Genomic DNA, 15,501 nt, shown 5'->3' on the forward strand with positions numbered 1-15,501 from the left:
ATCACTGGATCCCCCCTTAGTCAATTGTCTATTGACACGTTTGTCATTCTTCTTCCCTACCTATAATTGTGATATTTTGCGTCAATTAAACTTCTTAAAATGGATGTAAAACGTGAACTAGATGGTTTTGAATCTGACACAGAAGTCCAGCAATGGTTTGATGTGCCAATAATCCATCCAAACAATCCGCTTATAAAGATTTGTGTAAAGCAAGAGAATGCTTATGATGCCAACAGCACTATTGAGGTTAGGTTTTCCAAACTTATTAATCATTGTAAGATTGTGTTTATTCTACGTTGAAGTGGTTTCTTACTGATGCAAATGAAACAAATGCGTGATACATTGGACTTTACTAACTGAAACATGACGTAATAAATTATACATCGTAATATTGACACTTCACAAGGATCATTTGACTAGATACCTACCTACCTATAGGTTCTGCGTCTCTGTGGCTGCTGGTTTACTACTTTCATTAATCTGAAGACAACTTTACTATAGAACGTTTATTAATATTAGAAGACAGTATCGAACCGTGATAATAGGTCACATACAGAAACGTTCGTGTGTTTGCGCACAACGCTTAATAATAATATATAGGTGTAAACACGTATTATAAAATATCTTCTGTCTTGTTTTTCAGAGCCCTGTAACCAGCTGTGCTGGTATTAAAACTGAGATTGATTCTCTCCAAATTGATTTCAAAGAAGAATTTACCAAAGACAGTGATCCGCAACCTAGTTGCTCATATTCAAAATGCGAGCCAATAAATCAGGTACCTACTTACCTATCTATACAATATTTCAATAATATTTTAAATATGTAAATATTGTGTAACTCACATCATGCTTGTATGCGATTAATGCGCTCATTTATATTAGTCTCCGTTATTATTATATCATTGTATACAAATTGTATTATGTAAGAATATGTTTTATATAAATTTAACGTAACGATCAATTGTTTGGTTTGTACACTCCATCGGAGCCTTGTTTTAGGATACTAGATTTGTGAAAAAGACTGCCTGTTATTTTTATTAGTATATTGGTATTTTATTATTGACATTCATTAATCTGTCTAATTAAGTGGGTCGAATACATTTGTTGCATAATAAATCCCGGTGCTGTGAGTATGTACAGCAGTGTTTGCCAAACGTTTTTACTCCACGGTATACTGGTGAATGGGATTTGTTCAGCGGCACACAAAATGCGTTAAAGAGGAAATGTTCCTTATTAATATAAATAAAGGAAATCATAGTGTGGGTAGATCCATTTTTTTTATTATTATTTTATGAACAAATATGTACACAGGTGGTATAATTTTATTAGTGAGAAGGATGCAATTGATTTTTAGAAAGAATTCTGTAAAATGCGGCTCTAAATTAGATAAACAAACACGTAGCTCCACATCTACCATTTGTAACTGCTCTCGTTTTACGATTTCATTTCCACGAGTGCTGGAAAACCAAATTCGTAAAGACACTACGATCCAAACGGCAATAGAGATTTAATTGCTGCTGTATCCAATTGAGGATATTGACGCCAAAACGATATCCAAAATGCTGACAACTCGAGCTTAGAAAATGAGGCTTTGTGCTTAGGATCGTTATTTAGATCCTTTCAAATGTCCTTATCTGTTAATGTCAGGTGTCCACCGTCGAATCTTGAGAATGGATTGATCACCCACTGATACATTTGATAATCATCATTATCCACTGCTGGATGAAACCCTCGCCATCCTTCCTCCAACTCTCTCGGTCCTGTGTCATTCGCTGCCACGTATTTTCGCCGAACTTTACCAGTTCGTCAATCCAGCGGCTTTAAGGGTGACCTGTGCCGTTTGGGTACCACTGGATGACAGCATTTGTCCAGCGGCCGTCCTTTCGGCGAGCAATATGCCCCGCCCATCTCCATTTCAGCTGTTTGCCAACTGTGTCAATTACTTAAGATCATGTGATTTGCAGTTACAACCCTATAGATCTCAATGTGCTATATGTTTACAAAAATGCAGTATAAAGTACGCAATGTGCTGCAGTTAGCTGGAATGTCTTTCGGTGAGTATACATACACTTACCAAATGCAGTCGTACATTGGTGGCCACTGAAAGCCGAGGATGCAGCTGTGGCAGGTCTTATCCTGGAATGGATTGACTCTGGCTGATCATAATGGTGATACTGTTACATAATATTATTAATCATGTTGTTATTTTCAGGAGTGTGAAGACAGCCTGATCAATATAAAGACGGAGAATGATAATGAGGGTGTCATCATCAAACAAGAATTTGTTGACGATGCAATTCGCCAAATCAATAATGAGAATTCTCAACCCGGCTCATCCGATCGACAATACAGCCCAATGGACCAGGTACGTTCATTTACAGATTCACTAATAACACAACTATTAAACATATTTTTATATTCGAAAGATCGATATCTACATGGCCTTAAAATTTATATGGTCACCGCAGTTTTTCTCAACGAAGATATTTCTGGTCACCCAATTTGGATGTCACTTATTCGAGTACTGGTGGTCGTATATCATCAACAATATTGGCTTCCATTAGGTTTATCAGTATAAACCAGTGACTCCACGAAGTTTTACAGGAAATAATTCAGATATAACAAATCGCACGACCTTGGAGATGGTCAATATTTGGCAGTTCCATTTTTCAAAATAAACTAAAGCAATCGAAGACCTTCGCCTAAAAACAGCAAATGTCACAAAACACTTTTTTTCAGAAAAGGGTAAAAACCTAATATCTTGGCTGATAAAAGTGTAGAACCACTCGACCTTTGCTGTTTTGTATTTATTTTTGAGAGCAGATTTAATGGACTGATAGGTTACTGAAAGAAAATAAAAGACAATCGTGTCGTACTAACCTCATCAGGCGGCGGAGGACGCCGCTTCGCGAACTTCTGATTTTGATCGATTTACAATTCTTGAGACCACTGTAGCGATAGAATGCCTCATCTGATCTAATCAAATTTGGTGTCATTTTGTGTGTAAAGAACCAAGCTAAATAATACAGTTACAAACAATTTAATTGGTACCATAAAAATTCCTGTACTAAATAAGAAACAAAAACTTGGTGGAGCTAGTAGTTGTAATTCTGACAGACAGTGAAAATGGAAAACCGTTCAGTTATGGGAAATCTATAAAAGAAGCGTGGTTAAAATGCTCCTACGACCTTTTTGAAAAACAAGGAAAAATAATATATTCAAAGAATAAAAGATATGCATTTTTCTAGAAACACGGTGAAAGATAGAATTTCTCATTGTAACATTTAAACTTTTTTTTATTAGAATTCTTAAAAACTACTTTTTAATTTATTCCGTATAAAAACTGCTCGGCACGTCAGACAGTCGAAATGATATATTTGGAAAATTATGGCACACGTGCCTACGTAAAAAGATTCGCTAACACTGTGTCTAGGTATAATATTTCTAACTGGATCTCTTACTTATAATGAACTGTTATTTAAAAATCTCATAATTTAATAATACTTTTAAATGTTTTTTTAGATTATCACTAGAAGCACTGTACCGGCCCATGTTGCGATTCTCATATCGTCCTGGGACGTGACTGAAGCACACGCGTCTAGCGAAGTCCTTCACATTGAGAAAGAAGATATGAAGAAAGAACTCGGCGAATATATTGAAAGGTACAAAGATGTCGCCTGTCGCAATAGTAAACGTGATATTTTTCAATCGAATATGGTAAACACACAATTATTAGTGGCTGTCATACAACTGGAAAACAAATCGTTTCATAAACAAAATTTTGTGTGCAGTATCTGTTTTGATTTTTTTTCATCGTTCGACCAAATGTTGCTTCACAAAGCGATACACGAAATTATAATCGCAAAGACGACCGATTCCGTTGGAAGGCTGGTTAAATGTGACGATGGTCATTTTTCAAAATTTCGTCCTGGTCACGTCGTGAAATCACTCAAAATGACTTATTCTGATGAAAAGCCATTTAAATGTGATAAGTGCAAATACTCATGCAAACTATCTGGTCATATGAAAACACACAAAATGATTCATTCTGGTGAAAAGCCATTTAAATGTGATATATGCAGTTACTCAAACAGAAATTCAGGTGACATGAAAACACACAAAATGACTCATTCTGGCGAAAAGCCATTTAACTGTGATAAATGCAATTACTCGTGCAGACAGTCCGGTAACATGAAAACACACAGAATGACTCATTCTGGTGAAAAACCATTTATATGTGATAAGTGCAAATACTCATGCAAACGATCAGATAACATGAAAAGACACAAAATGAGTCATTCTGGTAGAATGCAATTTAAATGTGATAAATGCGACTTCTCATGCAAACAATTAAGTAAAATGAAAATACACAAAATGAATCATTCTGGTGACAAGCCATTTAAATGTGATATATGCAATTACTCATTCAGTAAATCAGGTGACATGGAAACACATAAAATGACTCATTCTGGCGAAAAGCCATTTAACTGTGATAAATGCGATTACTCATGCAGACAGTCCGGTAACATGAATACACACAAAATGACTCATTCTGGTGAAAAGCCATTTAACTGTGATAAATGCAATTACTCATGCAGACAGTCCGGTAACATGAAAACACACAAAATGACTCATTCTGGTGAAAAACCATTGAAATGTGATATATGTACTTACTCATGCAGACGATCAGATAACATGAGAACACACAAAATGACTCATTCTGGTGAAAAACCATTCAAATGTGATAAATCCAATTAGTCATGCACAACGTCTAGTGACATGAAAAGACACAAAATGTCTCGTACTGGTGAAAAGCCATAATGTGATAAATGTAATTACTCATGCATAACGTCTAGTAGCATGAAAATACAGAAAAAAGACTCAATCTGGTGAAAAGTTACTTAAATTATAATTCCTTGTGCATAAAATTTGTTAGCATGAAATTGCACAAAAGGACTCATTCTAGTGAAAAGCTATTTAAATATGATAATTGCAATTGCTCATGCATATTATATTTTAATACGATGAAATTACATGAAATACCATTTCGGTGAAAAACCATTTGGTATCAATTCTTATACGCGCATGAAAATTGTCTGTAAATAACACTGAATGTGCTTTTCAATGAACTGTAAACTGTGAAGAAATGTTTCGGATGTTGGGCGGAGAGGATATGTCTAGGATGCCAGATACTAACCTTTTATGCTACTCCATGGTTGTCAATCCTGGTCGTATTATCAGCTTCGTCCAGTATTGTTGATTGGATCATCCGGTGCGTGGCACATGACGGTTTAGGTTATAAGTATTTTTATGCGCACGTTGATGAATGGCTGACCGTTATTTGTCGCGCCAGGCAAGGGTCAAATTGTCAGGTGGGTAGGAATTTATCTGTTGCATTAGGGCCACCCTAATTGGCGTATTTATACAAGCCATTTTAATGTGATATAATTACTCATGCCTAACGTCTGGTAGGATATTTTAAGACATGGCTTATTTATTTTTAAGAAATCCTGCATTTTTCGGACATAATTTCAATATTATAATATATTATACCAATAAAGGCGTTAGCTACCCGTTCACTTATTAGCTAGCATAAAGTATCTGTAGTTAAGACTTTGAAATAATGTTCAGTCGAGAAGGGACCGAACTTGCGTACGTCATTTTTATCATCAATCGATAACGTAAACAATTAATATTTTTGTAGCCTATTCTATAGCGACATAATATCGTCTCTGTTCTGGCAGAACACACTAACTGGAGAATGCTAGTTTTGAGTAATTCGACTTTGAAGTTATTAAAATATTTGAAATAGTCTATCATGTGAGTTTATTAAGGAATCGTAAAAAGGATGACTTTAAAATAAAGACTGTATATTTTATTAAGAAGGTTTCCGGACGGTAAAGTTTGAAATAAGGAACATTTTGGTATAACTAACTCAATATGTCATTTTTTCGAATTAGTGTCTTCTGCCAGAACAGTGGCAATATTATGTAACCGTATATTGTAATATTATTTTAAACCATACAATAATAATTATTGCTTCTGTGCTAAATACAGTTTTTGAATACTTCAAACCCACTCGCTCTAAGAAATATCGTTTGTTGTTTGGTGTATTTTGGATTTGTGTAAGTGGACGTTAGGTATTATTAGTGACATAAATTGAAGTATATCGAAGTCCACTACCGTAAGCTAGTTATTTTTTTTTTTAAACCATATCCGATCCTAATAGGAACACATGGGCCTCCAACAGATTTTTTTACGAGAAACGGATGTCAGCCACTTGCATGATCCATACTCTGACCCTACACAAATTCATAAACAATATGTGTACATGCCAGACCCAGGATTTGAACTCGACCCACGACGCTACAAGTCGACGCTTAAGCTGCGTGGCTATCGTGGGACTGTTAGCTAGTTTATAGCTTTGTTTGGGCGATCCGACAATATTGTGCACACTTATTCATTATATTTAGTTGTTTTCGTTGAATTATAAATACATATCACACAGGTTGTTTGTCAATTTTTTTTTTCATGTCCTACCCAAACAACACTATAATCGATAAAAAAATATACTATCTACGAAATTTATTATTTTATGTACGATTAAATGGCATAATTTTAGATATTTTATAGATAGATGAGTATTATTTGACATAGTATATTCGGTTATGGTTTGGTTTCGCAGGGTTTAAGGCGATATACATTTTTTGATAATTCACAATATCAACAATAATTAATAATATATATGTACCTACCTATCTGAAAACATTAAAGAAATATATTTTTCACTAATTCATGGTTTTAATATTGTTTTATATTAATTTTAAAAACATCGATTTTTATAAAAATATAAATGTGTGAAAACTTCGTATTTTTGCGCTAGGTGCCTTTGCACATCTATTCTGTACATAAGATTGCTATCGAGGGTAGTTTTCATTTTTATATCGACGTATTAGCACGTATTGTAACAATTACAACAAGTTAGCCTTCTAAACAGTCAAAACTGTCTATCCCGCTATAAAATTTAACACAGAGAGGTACTGTTAAAACATAGCACGTATTGTAACAATTACTACAAACTTCTTGTAATTGTTACAATAAGTGCTAATACTTCGATACAAAAAATAAATAAAACTACCCTCGATAGTTACCGCTAGCAGCCGATAGTAGTCTTGTGTATATAATAGAAGCCCTGATAATTCCTCTCCCCTCCTTAATTGAATCGTTATACGTGTGACGTCACTAAATAAAAAAAATGTACACAATAATAGTTATGTACAAAGAGATTGGACTTGGTTCTGTCTAAATAAAATGTCAACCGACGGAAGTTTTTGTTTTGAATGAATGAGAATGATTTTTCGCCGTTTGAATGTAGAAGGAACCTGCTGATTATGACGATAGCTTGGTTAAAAAATGTATTTAGTGACAATATTTATTATATTGTATATAGGTATAAATAAAGAAAATCGGAAACTTATTTGGTTTAAATCGTTTTTATTCACACTATCCCATTCATAATAAGTAGCACCGGTTCGCACAAGGAAACTACATTAATATGAGGTTCATCATTGTAACCCATATAGATATTTCCATCTCCCGTCAGAGCGAAGAAGATGCATTCTTTTTATTCGTTCGGTATGCTGGTTGCTGATCATCGTCTGTTATTTGGACTTGGGAGTGAAAAAATAAATACCTCGGAATGGACTAAAACGACGATTTTTATTTGTTTTATATAGGCCTTCATCCAGTAGTGAATTGACCCCGGCTGATGATGATGACTACTTCTCAGAACTGTGGTATATTTCTTTACAGAATTGCAAAGCGTCTCTGAGAATGCTGTGTCAATGAATAATGATCAAGAAAATGTTGATTCACCGAGACCATTTAAAAACAATCGTCGCTCTGATCCCAATTCATAGAAGCAAAATAGAAGAAAGAAAAATAAACTGCATGGTAAATCTTATCTATCTATGAGAGGGAAACAAATGGACTGTAAAGTAATAAAAAAGTCAGATATGCAGTGTGGCCACATAAATGCTATGACAACTTTGAGGCATTCCATATTTTCGAATTATTGGTCCATTGGTGATACGAAAAGACAAAGGATATAATATATTAGTTCTTTAGTTGAGGAAGCAAACAAAGTAAACTGTCGTGTAGGAAGTATGTCAAGAAGGAACAAGACAAGAAATTTTCCTTGGGACATTCAACATTTCGGATTTTTTTATAAGAAACGTTTTAAAAAGGAGAAATGAATTAAATGATGGCCAAGACGACAAACAAGGAAAACACGCTCCAGCAATTAAGAAAGATGAAGAAGTGCATACCTAAATATATTGTTGAGCATATTAATTCATTTGCGAAGTGCCATCGCATTACTGTCGTAAAAAAACAAACTTCGAATACCTGCTCAGCGATCTCAACGTCGTCAAAATGTTTGAATTGTATAAGGAGAATTGCCTAGAGAAGAGTTTGTTGCCTGAAAAAATATTGTTATACTAAAATAATAAATGTATTTAATAGTCAATTTAAATTAAAATTCCACTAATCAAAGAAAGCCATTTGCGACTCATGCTTTAAGTTTGATAAAACCTCTGATGCTGAAAAGGCTATTAGAAGTTCGTGAGTTCGTTCTATTAGAATTACAATTCACTCATCGACAGAAAAAAGGTCGTGAGTTAAAAAACCTATTTAAAGATGGAGCTATACTGGAAGAGATTCATTTTGCCAAATTTGATATGGAAGCGGTAAGGTACTTACCTTCTACAAATGCTAAAGCCATATTTTATAAACGACACTTAGCCGTATTACGTCATGGCTACAAAATGCACGTCTTCAGACGGCATTTCTTGCGATAAATTTGTGACGTCACAACTTTTCAGTCCGATCGTAAATATCGATTTTTGCATAAAATTACGCGGCCTACTTCTAAACAAAGCTATAATGATTATGTAGTGAGTCCCATAGTACAGTCTGAGCGACTTATAGCCACTCAGAGTGAACTATGGATGAGTTTCTTTCAGGAAGAACGAACGGTCTTGTAAGATAAAATGTAAGTAAACTAAAATGTCTACAATTAAAGTTAAGAATAAATAATAATTTGTAAACAAATTATTCGATATCATTAGCTAAATTTTGTAAACTAAAGCTAATTTATAACTGTAATTTTATTCGCATTATGTCGCAGATGTTAAATTAGATTTTTTCTCTCGTAATAAGTACGCACTTATATAGAACATACTTACTTATATAGTAAATAGATAGCAAGGCAATTAAAAGATTATCTACAACACATATTAATTTTTGCAAAAATATAATATACGCACAAAAATTCATGAGTAGGTGGTATTAAAATATGTAATAAGCACGATTATTTCGTAAGAAAATAAAATCGATACATCGACTACCCCATGGATTAACACACTAACTCTAAATTATCAACTTTTCAGGAGAGCAAAAAAACCATTCAAAAAAATGCGTAGTAAAAGCCGTTTATTGTGTGCAAATATAATTTAAATTATAATTTATATCTTTAAATAGCGTATCATTTCAGCAGAAAATTAACTTTCGCATGATATTAATTTAGGAAATAACACCCTAAATGTGTTTTACCACGTTAAGTTTGACAACTAAAATATTACATTTCGATTTGGTGTGATTTTTCCTGTTTTAATTTTTTGGAGGGTGTATATTCGTCGGTGTTTTGTAAAAAGGCCGAATCAACCAAAATGCTATTTTACAGGAGGAGAATTTTTAACTTTTGACATTTATTTATTAATTATCTATGGATGATTATAAATTTCTAACAAATACATAATAAAGCTTGGAGGATCTACTGTCTTGATGATATAAAAAAAATGTACAAACTTGTATAAAAAGGTCAGAAAAATCATTTTAAATGGATATTCGCCCTTTATGTGTGTTAAAAATATGAAACAGTTGCACGTTCGCCCTTGAGTGTGTGGGTTTACTACGGAATAATTATAAGGAAAGTAATTTTATTACGTTAATAATATTTGAATACGTGTATTAATTAAGGCTCTAAGTACCAAAAAGTAGTATTGCCTGTAGATACAAAATACCGAGTCATTGCAGTAAAATTTTATGAAGCAGACCTTTTGAAAAATGTGGTTTTACAGTGTGAAGCAATCACGGCAGCTTCTATAATTTTAGGTATTAAGAACTCGCAAGTGTCAACACACCATCGTCAACCATTTTATATTGAATGAGGTTGACCACTGAAGTGCTATTTACACCATTATAAATAAAAAAGGCCAACGGACTTACAACGTCGACAGGTTTAAATATTTTGCTGTATTTTTTTGACTTGCTTGATGCACTTAGACCATAGCTAAAGTTATTGGCGTTAGTATGTAGAACACTTTTCTATAAAAATGTCAGTTTTTTTGTTTTTGGTACTTAGAGCCTTAATTAATACACGTATTCATTTTATTTAAACTTTTACAAGACAAAACAATATAATAGTGAAAGTTAAATTAAATAAAATTCATATTCTAGTAAAAATTAAGAGTGTTTTGTCCTTAAAAGGCATATTATACCTAATCAAAATAATTATGGAACATCAGATTATTTTTTATTAAGTAAGGATAAATTAACTGGACTGGAGATACAAAATGAATAAAGTTGTGTAAAAAAATGTTTACACGCTGCCTTTTGGGGTTTTCAATAGGTGGTTCTGAATTATATTGTCTCTGTTCATCTTGGTTGCCATCGTTTTCACAGAGTTTACAAAATTCCCCAAAAATCATGTCCTTTTCTTTCTCTAAAAATCTGTCACTGCAAATGTTTTCTGCAGAAAAATTAAATCGTTTCCTATGTTGAACAACATTTGCCGTCGCAGTTTTATACTCTTTTCCAGTGGCACTCAGCTGTTTTTTTCTTTCCATTTCCGGTATTTTATCTTAAGGTGTATTTTCAAAAGCTTATTAATCAAATGATTTTTTAATTTACTTTTATAACGATATTTCTCCCCACGTTCATAACAAATAAATGCGGACACAAAGCTCCCTGTTTTCTTATCCAAAATCAAATAGTTTTCAGCACTTCGACAAAAGTGATCATTTGAGACTAGAGTTGGGTTCCAGGAATTCTCGAGAAATTTTCAATCCCGAATCTCGAGAAAAGAAGTTTATAACATCTCGGGAAATCCCTGATCTCGACAATCTTTTCTCGGGATTCGGGTTTTCTTTATTATCAAATATTTAAAAAATCGATTTTCTATATAATATATGAAAAAGTGGACAGAAAACACAAAACGTTAAAGACTGGTCGGGGCATTTAAGACTAATAAGCCAACGTCGACTCCAAATGAGCGCAATTTTTGCAACATCAGGGTATTTTGTATCTCCAAATCGTATGCGATTGCCAGACGCAGCGATTGCCAGTCTGTGTTTTGAAATTCCATTTTAATAAGTAGGTAATGTTTTTAATTATTTTTGTTTTCGTATTTTTATTTTGTTTGTCTTACATGAATAAAATAAATAATATTTATTTATAATTTGTCTGTTTTTACACTGATTATAGGATTTTTACAGGTTTTTTTTAAATTTCCTGATATCTCGAGAATTCCCGAGAATTCTGTTCTGGAAGTCCGAATCTCGAGAATTCAAAATTTTATCATTTCGGAAAATCTCGAGATTGAGATTTTTTCGGGAAATACTCAACTCTACTTGAGACAGCAATTACTTGGTTGGATTGGATTTCTGAAGATTTCTCAGGTAAAATCGCCGACAATCTGAAATACAATAAAATAACGAGTAGGTATCACTTTTTCGTAATTTTAAGCGTGTCAGAAAGAAAGAAAGTAGAAAGAAGGAAGTGATAAAAAGAATGAATATACTATTAATAAGTAGGTATGTTATGTATACATGAGTCGTATAGTATCAAAAGTAGAACTGTCGCATATATGTCGAAATTGAACTAAGTATGCCACATTATTCTTCGGATCATAATGTATGACTAGCAATATAATATTCGAATTAAAATCATATCTGTGTGCTATAAAATCGTGAAAGAAAATAGGGCTTGGTATCAAAGTTAGAACTGTTCACGTCTTTGGAAACACAAGTAGAACTGTTCGGTTTCGACCAATCACAGAGTTGCCCTAAGTGACGTCACAATATGCCCGCTCATACATATCGTTCAGTTGTGACTGTTGACATGCCGTGTTTAAAGTTGAGTTTTTTATGGTTTTTTTACCAAAACATATAAATACTGATGGCTAGTCCACTCATGGAGTACCAACCAACACCAGTAATAATAAACAAAGGTTGCAAGAGAAACAAAAATCCTGAAAAATGACAGGCAAAAATCGACAAAGTTGGCAGGTCAGTGCGTGTAAAATCCATAGGCGTACCTACATCAAATGTTTTGAAAATATTACTTATTAAATATTCTAATTTTATTTTATTTGTCCAAGTTTAAACTATAGTGTTAATTCTTTTTCATCCTCGGAAGAATGAAACCTCAGTTGAAAATTTTCCTATAAGGATAAACCGCTCCTGATTCATTGAATAAAGTGGATTTTAGTACAATTGTTTTTATGAAATTTTATTTATATTATTAAAACTAGATTAAAACAATGTCCCCCCTCTCCACCAACAAGAATAGTTTCTATAATTATTTGGATTGTTTTTGTTCACTTTTTGTTTGTTTTCTTAAATTTTTTATTTATTTTCTGTGAACTGCTTATTTCATTCCTTTTTTCTTATCGATGACATATTAAGAAAAGAAATATGAAGCGTTCAAAACGTTAGGGGAATGTTTTAGTCCAGGTAGAGAATTTATATCGATCAGACTACGGGAAACTAAAGAATATTATACAAGAAAAATAATAACATTGATACGATTCGTCCATTTACAGTTGCAAAAAGGTTGCCAAGTGAAAGAAGTTTTTGAATAAATTATTAACTAAGCATTATGGGCCACAATGGTAAACTTTACCTAGGTACTCTCCAATTCTATAAAAAAAACTTTTGATGAAAATAACTCCCGGAATAATTTACGAGATTCGGGGGACGTGAACTTAGGTAAAATACAATATGACATTCTAAATAAACTTATAGTATAGATTTTACTCCGTTATTATTCTTAATACCTAATATATTGGAAAATATGTCCTATTTTCTTTATTATAAAATATGTCATACAATAATATCTCTGTCTCCCTGTATGTTTATGGTTTCATGGTTTTTTTTTAATACCCACAATATTTAATCAATTTAAAATTAAAGTATTATAAATTTTATGTAGATACCTATTAAAATTGAAATCAATAAATAAAAAAAATACAATATTTTTATTATAATGATGTACTGCACTGGTAAATTTGAACTACTTCTTAGTGACGTCATCCACAATTGTTTGGGATCAAATACAGAACGTTACACAACCTTGGTAACAAAGACAGAACTGTATACTATGTGAGTATCAAATGTAGCACTATTCACTTTTAAAACATGTATATTTAATTATTTACAACAATCAGAATTCTGACATACGTAAATTCTGTTGTGTATTTCTAATTTATAAAAGTAGAAAAATATTTTATGCTTTTATTAAACTTAAAAATCCAACAAAGCGTTTTTCGTCATTTTCTCGAAACGATGAATAGTGCACAGTTCTACATGATTCTATACGACTCACATATGCAAACAATATTAATATATCAATGTTAAATTACAATATTACATAACGAAACCAAAATTGCTTAACAACTGTACAACACGAAAAATTAAACAAGAAAACTTAAATCTCGCCCATTTTGAGCTAAAGTATGTTGTATCACTCGATGAATACTTAATATTAAATACAAATGCTGTTCAATTAGTAGATGAAGCAAATAACTATATTTCAAACTAATGTTTAACAAGTTGTCAACTTAAACATTCTTTTATCACTAATGGCTCGATGACATTGAGCTACTTTACAAGCTGCTTGTTGGCGAATTTATAATCTGGTTGTAAACTCGTCGAGTGTCATCATCGAAAAAGCTAACAAGCAGATTGTCAGCAGTCTATCGAGAAAAGTTGAATGCCGGGCCACTTTACACGCTGGGTACACGCTGGCGTGTGGGCCGATCTGCGTCTGCGCAGTAGAGCGATAGTGGTTAACCAGCCGGTAAAAAAACGAACTATTTAATACATCCTGTCAAAATAGTACCATAAATGATGGTTTCTAATCACTAGCTTGTTGGCTTCTGAGCGAGTGGAAAGTTTTGTGTGTCATCATCACAATCGCATTAGCTGACTCGCCCGCTTTTAAATTCGTCGACAAGCAGCTTGTAAAGTAGCTCAATGTCATCGAGCCATAAATTACACTGAGGAAACTTCTAAAAACAATCCCGCCAATAAGCTTTGTCAATAATAAAATGACACGAATGATAATGACGTTGGGCGAACTTGACAATTTTGATTTAACAATAGTCACATTGATATGTAGGTCGATATGCAGAAAGAGCGAATATCCTATATTCGCCCGTTTCGTACAACATAACACTTACCACTACTTTAGGACAGATTTTATTTTAAAAGGCCTAATATGTCACATTCGCCTTTTATTCATAACACAAAGTGAATATTCGCCCTTACGATTATCGTTTTTAAGTGCTTTCCCGAGAAGCTACATATTTTTTCCGGCTTACACGCAGCGTAAATGAAAACTGGCATTCTTCGTGGGATTCATTTGTGTCTGACAATTATCTTAAGAATCGAGGGCATCCACAATTTGTTCTCCCAAGGTGCACAACTAACCTGCCATTGGTAATGGCAATTGGGAGGGCAATAAGTTTGTACAACCAAATCACATCAGATATTGTCATATTTTACCTGCGTCAGGATGAGTATATGTGGGCATTCTTAAAATAGGGTCTGCTGAGCTCATTCGGTGACTTCCTTATTATTTAAAAAAATTTATGTCTACTCTAATTCTACCGTTTTAATGGTCATCTTTTTTTTTCTTTAATATATATGTAATACTCTTTTATTAATATTTATTTTCTTCTAAATGTCATGTTGTGAACGTCTTATATTAATAATTTGTAATGTTCACCACAATTAAAATATATATATATATATATAAATATCAACGAGTGAGCGCAGTGTAACGTATCGATTTGACAGAAAAACACTTAACAAACGACATGGTATCAGTGCTATATTAGGAAACATTGGAACATATTAAGTATATTTTATTGATATTTCTTTTTGTAGATTTCTACCCAGAAATGTTTTGCAGTACGTAAGAGTAAACCATTGGACATCGTTAAAAAATTTTCTGTTGATAATGACCCGAGTAACAACAAAATAGCACATGCAATCAATAAAAACATTAAAATGATGTTGCAGCATTCGGAAATAACCATTGATGAACAGAACATCAAACATGAATTTCAGAAATTATATTTGCCAAAAGAGGTTCGAATTAAGTTGAGAAGAGTTACATATTTTCCACGTAACTTTATTTGTAACAATTGTTGTGGAGT

General features: G+C 33.0%; 1 protein-coding gene across 1 annotated transcript; it reads left to right on the forward strand.

Annotated features, from left to right (window-relative positions):
- Positions 1-99: 99 nt before the first annotated feature.
- Positions 100-7,918, forward strand: LOC147077303 (uncharacterized). Its single transcript, XM_085941046.1, has 5 exons — positions 100-246; positions 644-775; positions 2,212-2,364; positions 3,522-4,185; positions 7,812-7,918. The coding sequence occupies exons 1-5, from the start codon at positions 100-102 to the stop codon at positions 7,916-7,918; spliced, it is 1,203 nt and encodes a 400-aa protein (XP_085797172.1).
- Positions 7,919-15,501: the final 7,583 nt, after the last annotated feature.

Source organism: Rhyacophila brunnea, unplaced genomic scaffold (assembly GCF_057557595.1).
Source record: "Rhyacophila brunnea isolate RB1 unplaced genomic scaffold, BYU_Rbru_1.0 scaffold_13, whole genome shotgun sequence".
Taxonomy (NCBI): domain Eukaryota; kingdom Metazoa; phylum Arthropoda; class Insecta; order Trichoptera; family Rhyacophilidae; genus Rhyacophila; species Rhyacophila brunnea.